This window comes from Chlorocebus sabaeus, chromosome 28, assembly GCF_047675955.1.
Source record: "Chlorocebus sabaeus isolate Y175 chromosome 28, mChlSab1.0.hap1, whole genome shotgun sequence".
Taxonomy (NCBI): domain Eukaryota; kingdom Metazoa; phylum Chordata; class Mammalia; order Primates; family Cercopithecidae; genus Chlorocebus; species Chlorocebus sabaeus.
The window spans coordinates 13,817,021-13,831,113 of NC_132931.1; the positions used below are offsets into that span (position 1 = coordinate 13,817,021).

General features: G+C 46.1%; 1 protein-coding gene across 13 annotated transcripts in view; it reads right to left on the reverse strand.

Annotated features, from left to right (window-relative positions):
- Positions 1 to 14,093, reverse strand: part of TRRAP (transformation/transcription domain associated protein) — a 136,081-nt gene that overhangs the window by 89,401 nt on the left and 32,587 nt on the right. For 10 of the 13 annotated variants that reach the window (XM_008018681.3, XM_008018691.3, XM_008018693.3 and 7 more), the window contains exons 15-21: positions 13,629 to 13,992; positions 13,446 to 13,543; positions 12,778 to 12,972; positions 11,829 to 12,020; positions 8,168 to 8,333; positions 6,094 to 6,350; positions 2,023 to 2,223 (exon numbers count right to left, since the gene is read on the reverse strand). In XM_008018681.3, the coding sequence (XP_008016872.1) occupies positions 2,023 to 2,223; positions 6,094 to 6,350; positions 8,168 to 8,333; positions 11,829 to 12,020; positions 12,778 to 12,972; positions 13,446 to 13,543; positions 13,629 to 13,992 (1,473 nt within the window). The remainder of the gene's footprint in view (positions 1 to 2,022; positions 2,224 to 6,093; positions 6,351 to 8,167; positions 8,334 to 11,828; positions 12,021 to 12,777; positions 12,973 to 13,445; positions 13,544 to 13,628; positions 13,993 to 14,093) is intronic. The other 3 variants (XM_008018692.3, XM_008018689.3, XM_008018680.3) reach the window with 1 other exon arrangement.

A 14,093-nucleotide genomic window follows, 5' to 3' on the forward strand; every position in this document is an offset into this window, starting at 1 on the left:
CAATAATTATGTACGTATAAATCAAGTAACTAATCTTTGTTAAAAATTTACCCAGGCCCTGTGTGAGGAACCAGGAGAGGGTGACGACAGGGACAGAGGCCCTCCCCCTCCAGCCCCTGCCAGGCTTGGAGACACAAAGTGCACACAAGCATGACAACAGCTCCTTCTCAGATGAACTCCAGCTTAAGTGTCCGTGCTCTTTGGGGGTACTGAGAAACCGTGTGTGATCTGGTCAGTAACAGTCATAAATGGTGATACTTTCTAACATTTATTTTAAAGAATCAATATAATCTATGAGCCAATTACCTTCCAAAAAACAATCAAGGACTGCCACTTACACCAAAAGCAGAATGGTTTAATGGAAACTCACTGGCGCTTGGCTTAGCCATGCTCATCTTTCCCTTTACCTCATGGGCTCCTTTGCTATGCAGGGTGTGCTGCAGCCAGTGCCAGCAGGATGTCGTCCTGCTCAGAGAGAAAGCCTTGATGGGCACCACGATGAGCCTCTGTAACGGGGTCCGGACCCTTACAATCCTATCTCACACTTTTCTGCAAAACCTGATTTCTTCCAGACTTCAGCTGCTTTGGGGCAAAACTACTTCTAAAGGGATTTTTTTGGGGGGTGGGGGGAGCTCTTAGTCTATACAGAGTCAAATAAAAGTCAGACGTTTTAGTTTTCACTACTAATACTAACCTTAACAAGAACGCAGCTAAACAAGCAGAATTTTATCTTAAGGAAATTACCTAAGATGTGGGAGAGTACTGCAGGCACAAGGATGTTACTATTTTCAAAAGACAGAATTTTAGCCATCCAGTTTTCTTAGGAGGAGAGTAGCATTCAATTGGAAAGCATGTGGATAAAGGTTTGGGTTAGAAGCTGAGACTGCACCTACCCTGAGGCTGGAGAGGGAACAGTGCTTCATAAGGTGGGAGTTGGGGAGGGCTGGGGAGGAGGCACAGGCTTGAGAAGTTGGGGGGACAGGCAGACTGAGATGATGACAGAAAACAACTCCAGAGTGACGCTTATCTGTACTGGCATCTCCCTTCCCAATGTTTACTCATGGACACAGAAGCCACTACACGGGCACATGTCTTCTACAGAGGTAAACATGCCCAGCGCTACGCGATTATGCAGCAGGGCAGGGCGGAGTTAGCCAGAGCAAAGGGAGGGCCTGCAGCGGTTCCAGGCCACACAATGCTGGCTGAAGATCAGATCTGCAAGAGGCTCAGGACCCCAGCAGGCAGCCAGCTTACTGAAATGCCCAACTCACGCGGATCCACTCAAAGACTACGATAATATGCTTAAAAAAATACCCAATACACAACAGCTAGATGATGTCCTGCAAAGACGTGGAAACAAGTGCTGACACCATGTGGGGAAGGGCTGGGGACAGAGTCGGGGGAAACGCCAACGTGACGATGGGACGATGTTGACACAGAACTAGGACAGGGAGCAGAAAAGTCAGCAGGGCAGGGAGGAGAGATGGCAGGTATTCAACACGGACAGGGCAAAGGCAGCAGACGGGACACTCCAGCAGGGTGCGGGGGCACTGTCTGCTTTTTACATAGTAAAAACGAGGGTCTCTAAAGGGTCTGAGACCCAGGAACTGTCAGCAGTGGGATGAGAGCCAGGAATGAGACAGAGAGAGCTGCGCTTTGATAGAGAATGGGAGAACGCGAGGCACTGCATGTGGCTGCGAAGAGAGAAACGCATGGACTCTACTCAGGTTCTCAGTAAGCCGGCATCAGAATGGACGGAGTTCACGGCGGGATGGGCTGGCATCTCCTCCTGGTCACCAGGAGAGAGGGCTGCTCCAAGGTCCCAAGTTCTCAGGTGACATCCCTCCACTGGCCTCCTGGCGTTAGGAAAGCCCCTGTGCCAACCAGGCTGATCACCTGATACATCTGGTTCTACTCAGAGATTGCCTAAGACCCAGGTCTAATGAACATTTCACATACACTGAAACAGTATCTTCACAAGGCTTAAAACGAAACAACAATGTCACAGAGTTCCAAGCTTACCTTCTCCATGGGGAGCTGGAGGGAGGCTTTGCAGTCGGAAAACTCCACAGTGATGCTGGGGCCCTGAACCTCAGTCACAACGTAGTGCAGCTTCTGCGACTCCTTCAGCATCTTCCTGTTACTGCCACCAAACTTACCGAGCACACGGTAGGCCACGTGGGAGATACTGTCAGCAGGGTTGCGTAAGGTGCGCCACAGAGCCTGAAAATCAGCGTGCTTTCATTAAGGTCCTCTTAAGGTAATGCCTTCACGAGGTTCAGATCAAAACTCAAAGGGAGGCCAAGGCGTAGTGGCTCATGCCTGTAATCCCAGCACTTTGGGAGGCTGAGGCGGGTGGATCACCTGAGGTCAGGAGTTCGAGACCAGCCTGACCAACAGGGCAAAACCCCGTCTCCACTAAATATACAAAAATTAGCCGGGCATGGTGGCAGGCAGTTGTAATCCCAGCTACTTGAGAGACTGAGGTGGGACAATCACTTGAACCCAGGAGATGGAGGCTGCAGTGAGTTAAGATCACGCCATTGCACTCCAGCCTGGGCAACAGAGGGAGACTCCATGTCAAAAAAAAACCCTCAAAGTGACGAAACACTGCTTGGCGACAATCCTTCCTCCCAGCTCTGTTATCCAAACACACTGCTCTCCCTTCTTTGGGGAAACCAATGTTATTAGTCTTGCATGTTCTTCCAAGGAAGTTTTATGTCTTTATAAAGAGAGAACACGTGTAAACATAAATGTTCATCCATGCTCTTAGAATATAAATGGCAGCATATTTTAAAGGCTGCGGAGCTCCAAAGCAAGAAAACTAGGCAGTACCTTGTTTAGGCAAATGCTGCTCAGGCCTGTAATCCCAGCACTTTGGGAGGCTGAGGGGGACAGATCACCTGAAGTCAGTAGCTCGAGACCAGCCTGACCAACATGGAGAAACCGTGTCTACTAAAAATACAAAATTAGCTGGGTGTGGCACCACATGCCTGTAATAATCCCAGATGCCGGGGAGGCCGAGGCAGGAGAATCACTTCAACCGGGGAGGCGGAGGTTTTGGTGAGCCAAGATTGTGCCACTGCACTCCAACCTGGGCAACAAGAACAAAACTCCATCTCAAAAGAAACAAAACCGGTGGGGAGGAGCATGCAGGGGGATGCGACTTAGTAGTGAGGTTCCAGTCGTGGGTGGGATGGCAACTTCTCAGGTTTATTAAGTCTATTTATTAGGCTTTATAACTTACAAACACGACATAAATTGTCTCATACACTTCAAATCTTACATTACAAAGGGTGGCAAAGGAAAAACACCGATCACGAAGGCACCTACATTACAGGACTACGGAGAAGAAGTCAGTTTATGTGGACTCTGCATTTTTTTTTTTTTTTTTTTTTTTGAGACGGAGTCTTGCTCTGTAGCCCGGGCTGGACTGCAGTGGCCGGATCTCAGCTCACTGCAAGCTCCGCCTCCCGGGTTTACGCCATTCTCCTGCCTCAGCCTCCGGAGTAGCTGGGACTATAGGCGCCCGCATTTAAGAAACATCCACACTCAACTGTCGCAAAAAATTCTGTAAATTTCCCCTCATTTTTTCGTGTGAATTATCGGAGGTCCTAAAAATTACTACAGGTCACTGTGTAAGTCTATTTTTTTTTTTTTTTTTTTTTGATATGGAGTCTTGCTCTGTCAGCCAGGCTGGAGTGCAGTGGTGCAATCTCGGCCCACTGCAACCACTACCTCCCAGGTCCAAGCAAGCAATCCTCCCACCTCAGCCTCCTGAGTAGCTAAGATTACAGGCATGCACCACCATGCCCAGCTAATTTTTTTTAGTGCAGACAGGATTTCGCCTTGTTGCCCAGGCTGGTCTTGAACTCCTGACCTCAAGTGATCCGCCTGCCTCAGCCTCCTGAAGTGCTGGGATTACAGGGGTGAGCCACCACACCCGGTCATAACTCTATTTTCTTAAATCACCTTCCATTTAACAATGCCAAATATTCATGTCCAGCAATACTCAACATAAAATCTTGAACTTTTCTCTAAACCAAGCAAAATTCCAATTTCTCTTACGTTCCTGTAGATTCAAACAGGCTTCTTAGTAATTGTCAGAAAGGTGGGGTCTAAGACCTCTCGCCTCATCTACCCTCCATCTGGCCCACCCAACCCTTGGGTGTCCTCAGGAGGGGGCAGCCCTGGGAACAAGCAAGCCCTCCCGCTGTGCTCGCATGGTCTTAGCTGGTTGATGGGACTGGGAGAGGCTGACCCTGTGCTGTTCATCTGGAGGCCTGTGGTGGTTCCTGTGGCCTTGACCCTGTGTGTGTCTCTCTTGGGCCATCTGCCTCATGGATGGTGAGAAGGCCTAAGAACCACCCCCTCCTCCTCTCCCACAAGCTGTGCATGCACCCTGGGTCAGGCGCAGGGTCTGTCTTGTAGAACCAACCCTATTGTTCTAAAGGCAGGCTCTCATCAATCCCCCAGTGACCAGCAGGGACTCTGACCCACGCCCTATGCCATCTTTATCTTTTTTTTTTTTTTAACAGGGTCTTGTTCTGTCACTCAGGTTGGAGTACAGTGGTTCAATCATGGCTCACTATAGCCTCAACCTCCTGAGTTCAACTGATTCTCCCACCTCAAACTCGTGAGTGGCTGGGACTACAGGCATGCACCACCATACCCAGCTAATTTTTTGTATTTTTAGTAGAGATGGGATTTCACCATGTTGTCCAGGCTGATCTGGAACTCCTGGGCTCAAGCAATGCTCCTGTCTCAGCCTCCCAAATTGCTGGGATTACAGGTATGAGCCATCACGCCTGGCCCCTATGCCATCTTCTTCTAGCCTAGATGAAGCCCAAGATCTAAATCTCAGGACAGGGAGGGAAAATCTCCCAACCTCAAACTTAGTCCTAGCCGCAGTCTCCAATGTAATTTGTCCAGAGACTCCTAGGAGTAACTGAGCCTCCATCATCTAAAGTTCATACTCTCACTCCTATCTGGGGCCAAATACCTGTTACTACAGGGGCAGATGCTTTGAGACACACACCCTAACCCTCCAACAATTACCAACCAGATCACAAATCAGTAACAATAGCAAAATATGTAGGAAAAACTAACTTTAACATATCAACTTTTCTTCTTTTCTTTTTTCTTTTTTTTTTTTTTGAGACGGTTCAAGTGATTCTCCTGCTCAGCCTCCCGAGTAGCTGGGATTACAGGGGCTTGCCACCAGGCCCGGCTAATTTTTGTATTTTTAGTAGAGACGGGGTTTCGCCATGTTGGCCAGGCTGGTCTCGACCTCCAGGACTCAAGTGATCTGCCTGCCTCAGCCTCCCAAAGTGCTGGAATAACAGGCATGAGCCACTGTGCATGGCAAACATATGAACTTTAATCAACAAATATACAAGTGTCTTCAAAACAACCTCCTTTATTATCTGCTTCTTCTTCCCTCTGGGTAAGGTGGAGCAAACACCTGTATTTTTCCTTTAGAGTAAATATCCCTTTACTATGCAACTGAAGATCTTTTCTGGATAGAGAGGTTCAAAAAAAAAAAAAAAAAGAATATAACCCTTGTGAAAGCTCTCTGAAAAACTGGCAATGCTGCAAAATAATGTCTATTCAGTACCAACAGTATTTCTTTACACATTTCCTTTTTCTTTTTTTTTTGACAGGGTCTGACTTTGTCACCCAGGCTGGAGTGCAGCAGTGTGATCATGCCTCGCAGCAGTCTCGACCTCCCTGGGCTCAGGTGATCCCCCTGCCTCAGCCCCAAGTAGCTGGGATTACAGGTGTGGGCCACCATGCTTGGCTAATTTTTGTATTTTCTGTAGAGATGGGTTTTCACCATGTTGCCCAGGCTGGTCTCTAACTCCTGGGTTCACGCGATCCACCCTCCTCAGCTTCCCAAAGTGCTGGGATTACAGTCAGGAGACACCGTGCCCAGCCGTCTTTACATATTTCAATCCACCAGAAGACTCACGAAGTAAGCAGAGAGCTGCACCAGTCCATCTTGCAGAGAGCCCACTCTTGAGTACAGACAGCATAATGACAGCCCACTGCTTCCGGGGAAGCAGCCAGCTAACAACCTCACTAAAATCTTACCTGCATGAGCTCTGCGCGCACCGGCTGGATGTGGTCATAGAGGAAGTCGGGCTGCAGGTTGTCCACACACAGCTCCAGCGTCCTGAGGCCTTGGCTGACCAATGTCTGAGAGCCATTGAGTGCAGACACCAAGGGATCCATAAGCATGGGCAGGTAGGGCAAGAGTGAGCTCAGCCGCACGGGGACAGTGAGACACAGCTCCACAAAGAGGTCCTTCATGTGCTGCTTGTGCAGGCCACTCTGAAGCATGTTCAGCCCTAGGAAAGGGGGTGCAGCCGTCAGAGAGGGAAGACGCTGCCCAGACTCGGGCCCGGGTGAAACACCAAAAGAACTGCCCCTCCTTCTCTCGTGCACACCAGCACGACTGCAGGGAGACCTCTGTGCCCTTAGAATCCATCCTGTAACATCTGTCCCATAATTGCACTCATGATCCCTTCTGAGCGGCAACAGCAGGCTGTATGTAACTGTTATAAATTATAATTTAAATTATAATCATAGTACTATATCCTTTTATATCATAAATTATTTTTTAATTATGTTGTACTATCAGACTTCCAATAAACCACAGCTGAGGTCTATTCTCTAAACAGTTTTTTTTTTTTTTTTTTTTTGGAGGCGGAGTCTCGCTCTGTCGCCCAGGCTGGAGTGCAGTGGCCTGATCTCAGCTCACTGCAAGCTCCGCCTCCCGGGTTTATGCCATTCTCCTGCCTCAGCCTCCGGAGTAGCTGGGACTACAGACGCCCGCCACCTCGCCCGGCTAGTTTTTTGTATTTTTTAGTAGAGACGGGGTTTCACAGGGTTAGCCAGGATGGTCTCGATCTCCTGACCTCATGATCCGCCCGTCTCGGCCTCCCAAAGTGCTGGGATTACAGGCTTGAGCCACCGCGCCCGGCCTAAACAGTTTTTAAAACTAATTTTTGTGTATTATAAATGGCGAGGAGCCTCTTTCTGATAAAGTCCACCTCCCCACCACTCACGAGGACCGTTAAGGCTCTACTGATCCCGTTCCTGAGACAGTGCCACTGAGAGCCGAGACTGGCTAGAAAGAGAAAGGCACGTGGCAGTGGACCTGAGAAAAGGCACATCCTGTGCGGCACAGGCAGGCAGGATGAAGGACGAGAACTCAGGGAGAAGAGGAGCCATCAGGGATGGCCTCACGGGGCAGCAGAACCAGGTCCCAAATCTAAAGGATGAGAGGGATGGAGGAGGGCAAGGGGCTGAGTTCCCAGCACAGGGTCAGCTTGAATGAGACTGGGAGGGAGGAACACCCTCGGGGACAGCTGAGAGCCCAGGAGGAAATCAGACTGTGCAAAGAGGGGCTCGGGCAGGGATCCACCGCAGACAGGGTTAAATCCGGACATGGCACCAGGTTATGGCCCCTCTCATGGCAGATTCATCGCCATTTCAGTCAACAGTAAAGGATGTGCCTGCCGCCTCCTGGGGAGCCTATGTCACTTCTCTAAGGAAGTTAAGGAAATACATGAGAAGGGTCAATCCCTTGCCAAGAGCTCACCTTACCAAGAAGTGTAATGAATTCCTGGGACAGTGTTTCCAATCAGCACACACCCCGTAAGCATTCAATGAACCCAGATCCCTGTTAACTATGTAACTTGAGAGCATTCCTAATTATACAAGAATTACAGGATTCTAGCTATGCAAATAAGAAGCTAAATGAAAATATAAACTAACTGTAAGTCAGCTTCGTCACCTGCCTTTTCTTGTTCTGATTCTCTTTCAATCGAGGGATCTCTGATCTTGCTAAACCACTAGAAATCACCTTCTAGACTTGCTTACCAAACACTATGAAAATGCAACCAAGCCCTAGGCAGGACAACTAAAACCTAAATCCCATTCAGTGCTAAGGAGGAAGGGGAAGGGCCCATCCCTGAAGGCAGCGCCCTTCAAAGTCCCAGTGGGGGACCGGGGGGGGCAGGGAGGCAGCGGATGTGCCACATCCCAACCCACCAACCACGACCCTCACCAGTTACAGAGGATGAAACTCAGCAATCAGATGGCTAGACACATGACTAAATGACACACAAGACTAAAAGGCAACCAAAGTCACTGCTCTGACCTTGCAGCAGGTTTGGAAGGAGAGGCAAGAACTCCTGATACAAGAGATCGTGGCTACCTCCACCAATAGAGCGAAACAGCGCCCGTAGCAGCAAGAAGTAGTTGTAGGGTTCCTTGGCAGTCTGTGCGAGCTCCATAGAGCTGTTCACAATCTTGTGCAAGTGAGGCTGCAGGGTGGAGAAGATGCAGATTAGTGGCATCTAAATGAGGAGGGTCTATACCCTCCAGACTCTTAAAGCGTCACTGCAATCCGACAGCAATGGAAGGCAATTCTGATGTGTTTACTTCAAAGGAAAAAAACCAAATAAAAACATTCCAATCTTTATTTAACTCAAAATAGTTTATCTTAAAGTATATGTTGGTATCTGTAACAAATCAAATGCAAAAAGTAACCTACAGGGGCCAGGCAAGGTGGCTCCGGCCTGTAATCCCAGCACTCTGGGAGGCCAAGGCAGGCGGATTACCTGAGGTCAGGAGTATGAGATCAGCCTGGCCAACATGGTGAAATCCTGCCTCCACTAAAAATACAAAATTAGCCAGGTGTGGTGGCACACGTCTGCAATCCCAGCTACTAGGGAGGCTGAGGCAAGAGAATCGCTTGAGCCCAGGAGGCGGAGGTTGCAGTGAGCCGAGATGGCGTCATCACACTCCAGCCTGGGCAACAAGAGTGAAACTCTTGTCTCAAAAAAAAAAAAAAAAAAGTAACCTACAGGAACTGAAATTGTACTACCAATCAAATAAGATGTATGCAAAGTGTAAAAAAACCTCAGAAGACATTGAAGATTACACTGTTTTGGAAGACTTAATTGGAGAATATTTTTGTATAAATCTTTCTTTTAAAAAGCCACTCTACTAGATCATACTAGCTTTAATCAAAATTTTAAACCACATTAACTTTTTATATTGTCAAATCCTGGTTTTGACATGTCACATGCTAAGTTTAACATGAACATTTTTTGCCTGTGTACTTAAGTAACTATAAATTCTTGGTACAGTCACTGATATGGTTCCAAATTTATTATGGTATATGGCAGAATAGATTTATTTTACAAAACGATATGTATTATTCTGGACAAAAGGTTCTATGAACATTGTTTTTTGAATACTTTTTTTAAACATTCCAACATTCTTTTTCTTTTTTATGAGACAAAGTCTCACTCTGTCTCCCAGGCTGGAGTACAGTCAGTGGCACAATCTTGGCTCACTGCAACCTCCGCCTCCCAGGTTCAAGCAATTCTCCTGTCTCAGCCTCCTGAGTAGCTGGGATTACAGCACGAGCCACCATGCCCGGCCATATTCCAACATTCGATTTGTCCCAGTAGGTTTTATTCTGGGCTTTTCTGTGGTTGTTCTGCATAGTCATATCTAATGCTGGCAAAAACTGAATTATTTAAGGATAATGAATTAGGTGGACACACGTTATAATTAAATATTTTATATCTTTAAATTTAAAAATAAGTATTTTCCCTTTTTTTTTTTGGAGACAGGCTCTCACTCTGTCACCCAAGCTGAAGTGCACTGCAGCCTCAACCTCCCAGCTCATTCAAACGATCCTCTCTCTTTGGCTTCCTGAGTAGCTGGGACTATAAGTGCACAGCACCACATCCAGCTAATTTTTTTTAAAACTAATTTTGTAGAGATAGGGTCTCACTATGCTTCCCAGGCTGGTCTTGAACTCTTGGGCTCAAGCAGTCCTCCTGCCTCAGCCTCCCAAAGTGCTAGGATTATAAGATTACAGGTGTGAGCTACCATGCCTGACCAGTACTCTCCTTCTATATTAACACAAAAGTTAAGGTTGTTGATAATTTCTGTAGAACTGTGAAAAGAAAACAAGGAAAGTGCCGTGTGAAAGCACAGGTTACTGGAGCTCTGTGTCACCATCTGTGCAATTACTCCAAATGAACAGATCTTATTTACATCTTCAAATTTTCCGTTGAGAAAGCATCTCTTTTGACATATTCAATTTTCTATAGAAATTAAGATATTTTGCCACAAGAGGGAGTGCATTTTTATAAGGTTTTTATTGTACCACCTGCTGCTTTTAGCGATATAACTACGGATAGGTTTTACCCATTTGCTAGACTCAAATAACAGAGGAGATCCAATTACACAGGATTATTCGTCTATAAAAATGTATGATGAGACATCTTCTCTAAGACGTTCTTAATGAAGCACAGACTAATCAGAATTTATTTAAAGGGGAAAAAGAAAGAAATACTCCTGAAAAGTGTCATTTACATACTGCCAAGACCGTTAACACAGAGAAAACACAAAACCTGAGTGAAGGCCAGGCGCAGTGGCTCACATCTGTAATCCCAGCACTCTGAGAGGACAAGGCGGGCAGATCACCTGAGGTCAGGAGTTTGAGACCAGCCTGGCCAACAGTTGAAACCCCATCTCTACTAAAAATACAAAAATTAGCCAGATGTGGTGGTATGCACCTACAATCCCAGTTACTGGGGAAGCTGAGGCAGAAGAATTGCTGGACCCAGGAGGCAGAGGTTGCAGTGAGCCAAGATTGCTCCACTGCACTCCAGCCTGGGTGACAGACTCAAAAAAAAAAAACCAAAAAAACAAAAAAACAAAAACAAAACCTGAGTGAAGTGGACAACTGCTGATGTAACTGTAACCGCAGAACCAGTTCAAACTGGTTCAGCTTCGCCTGAGTTGATTTCAGTTGCAACAGACCCCAAGGCTGCAAGTCGCAAGCATGCGCAGGTGAACCAGGCATGTAGGATTAGTGACCCTGGGGCCCGCTGGAAGGAAAAGTTAACCACAGATGGAACCCAAGTACCTGGACCAAGCAACAAGGACCAAATTAAGAAGCAAGGGGAGCCCTGTTTTGTTGCAATAGGAACTTAAGAGCAAATTAGCACTGCCTCACTGCAGAGCTCAACCAAATCATGCCTCACTGCATTTTTCCGTCTCCCTCACCATTACTCTTCCTAGAAAACCCACCCTGAGACCCCCGCTCTGGGAGAACGAGGTCTCCTGTCTCCTTGTCAATCGACCTTGCAATAAAGATGCTTTTTTTTTTTTTTTCCCTGAAAAGCTGGTACCAACGTATTGGCTTCAATGTGCATCTGGGAGTGAGACCACTGCTTGGTAACATAATCGGAACCGTCACACTGTATTTGAGAGGTAGGTGAAGACATTTTTTCCTTCTAATAAGTTCGTTTGCATCAATGAAATGTTTAAAAATAAGAACCATCTGCTCCTATTTTATTTCTGTAACCCAAAAAAGAAATTAGGTTTAAAAAAGAAAATCAGTGGTGTCAATACTAGTAACACCACACTTGCTTGCCATAAGAGTTTTGGATTTTTCATTTTAAGTTACTAGACAAATTCGTTACTGCTTAGAAATACACGGAATGTTTTTCACACTTGGCCCTTATTTGTTGCAAATATTTACTATTTCAAAGAGCACTTTATAGACAGTCACTACAATTTCTGTTTAAAAGTGAAAATAAGAACTAAAAAAAAATAAGCCAGGCACACTCACAGTGGTGAGTGCCTGTAGTCCCAAAAACTGGGGAGACTAAGGCAGGCAGATTGCTTGAGTCCAGAAGGCTGACCAGCCTGGGCAACACAGTGAGGCCCTGTCTCTAATAACAATAACAAAACCCTGAACAGAAGCACTACTTAGATTAAATGGACTTTACCTTCAGCATTTGTTCATTTTCAGCTGCGAAGAGGGAGACAGAGCCAAAGACCAGCTTAAATAGCTTGAGGTACAGGTTCGAGAGCTCCACGTTGGAGCCCATTTCTGGCAGACGATCAAGGAGGTATTCCACCAGAATCGTAGCAAACAGAGCAGAGGTAGTAGGATTTGCCAAGAAGGAATTGGCAACAATCTGTCAAAACAAGAAACACATGTGAAAAATTAATCCCTTCCCCAAAGCAGCTTTAAGACAAAGCAGTGAGCTTTCCAAAAACATAAAACCAAGCCTGTATCACACACTCCAAGAAATTTAATTATCTACCAAAGGAAAAAAATGAAATGGGTTTACTGAGCACAGAGCAGGGCAGTTCACTTCAATGATGTAATCTGCTATTTCATCCTCATCATCAAATACCAAGGACTACATTTAACACATTTTTTTTTGAGACTTTGAGAAAGGGGTCTCTCTCTGTCAGCCACGCTGGAGTGCAGTGGTGTGATCTCAGCTCACTGCAGCCTCAACCCCCTGGGCTCAAACAATCCTCCTGCCTCAACCTCCCGAGTAACTAAGACTACAGGTGTGCGCCACCACACCCAGCTAATTTTTGTATTTTTTGTAGAGACAGGTTTCACCATTGTTGCCCAGGCTGATCTCAAACTCCTGGGCTCAAGCTATCCTCGGCCTCCTAAAGTGCTGAGATTACAGGCATAAGCCATCGCAACCGGCCCACACATTTATTTCTACTAATGAAAGGAACTGACCCAAAGCATTTGAATCTTTCAAAAATTGTTTCAAGACATTATGGCCTAATATTTCTTTAAATTTCATGCTATAAGCACATCTTTGGCTACATTATTTTTAAAATCCTTGAAATAAATGAAAAAGTATTTAAGACATAAAGAATTGTAAAGTTAATGTTCAAACAATGTTAAAAAACGGAGTTTTATACCTGAAGAGCATAATTTTTTGAGATTCTCTCCACCATATAAGGGACCGTAGTTTGGAAGATTTCTTTGAACGTTAAGGGGTTCATCATTGTGAACACGCCAGCGAAGTGCTCCAACACCTCCTTCTCCTCTTTCATTCTCACAGTCTGGCAGTTGGCCACGCGGATGTATGTCTGTCCATTTCCTGCTATCTGGACCTAATACAGGGGAAAAAAGCCACCTATGGCATTAAAACTGAACCTCTCTGAATATGTTCCATTACATAACCAGATCAGCTGCACACTTAAAATAGAGCACTTAAATTAGATAACAAATGTCCCCCTCCAAAACCTTTTAAATTCTCCTTTCTCACCTTAATTTTGGCAAAGAATTAAAAAAAACACAAAACCTCTAGGTGTTCAGACCATGAAAAAAATTAGTAAACTTAAGTCTTATTATTTCTATTGCATTCCGTTTACACCATCTGCCCCACAAAATGCACATAGACTCTTATAAAGAAGAATTCCCACATAAACCCAGTGCTATGTTGTGGAACAAAGCACATCTGGGTATACAAATGCTGTGGACCATCCAAATACCAACAGCTCTCACTGCCACCCCATCACTAGCACCTCTAATACTAAGAGGTACTTTCCATATGTGAAAGCCTGGCTGGAGGGCACTTCCTTACCTGATAAATATCTAAAGCTTGCATTGCATATTTCACAAGTTTGATGTAAATCTGTGTCTCTTTGGGTTGTAACTGCTTGTTGGGAATGAACTGAGCTTCTGGAAAAAAGAAAGTATATTAACTCGAATAAAACTCACTTTATGAAAAGTATTGTTTGTCTACGTAACTGAAGAGCAGAATTACCACCAGGCGCTTTGCACGATGTTATGCCCCACGTGATTGTCTTGACACCACACACCAAGGTTTTGACCAAACTTCGACAATCTGTGACTTGGAATGTCTGCTTGTCTTCCTTGTCCTTTTCTCCTTGCTTCTCAAAGGGAGGCACGGGGGCTGGGGTCACAGGGGTGGCAGGTGGAGGAGGGGGCGGGGGTGGAGCTGGGGCAGGGACAGGGGCTGGGGAGGGAGCAGGGCCAGGAGCTGCAGGGGCAGTGGGCACCCCGGGCAGAGCTGCTTCCACGGCTCCAAGTTCTGACTGAGGCTTGCACTTCTTAAAAATGGCAGAGAGCTGGTACCGAGCAATGGTGTGGAATTTGAGAACGAAAACCTAACAGGCAGAGAAATTCAAGGGGGAGGACAGAATTATTTCTCTTCAACAGGCCAAATACTGCTCAGACCACAGTGAAACAAGATGGGACTGATGCGAGC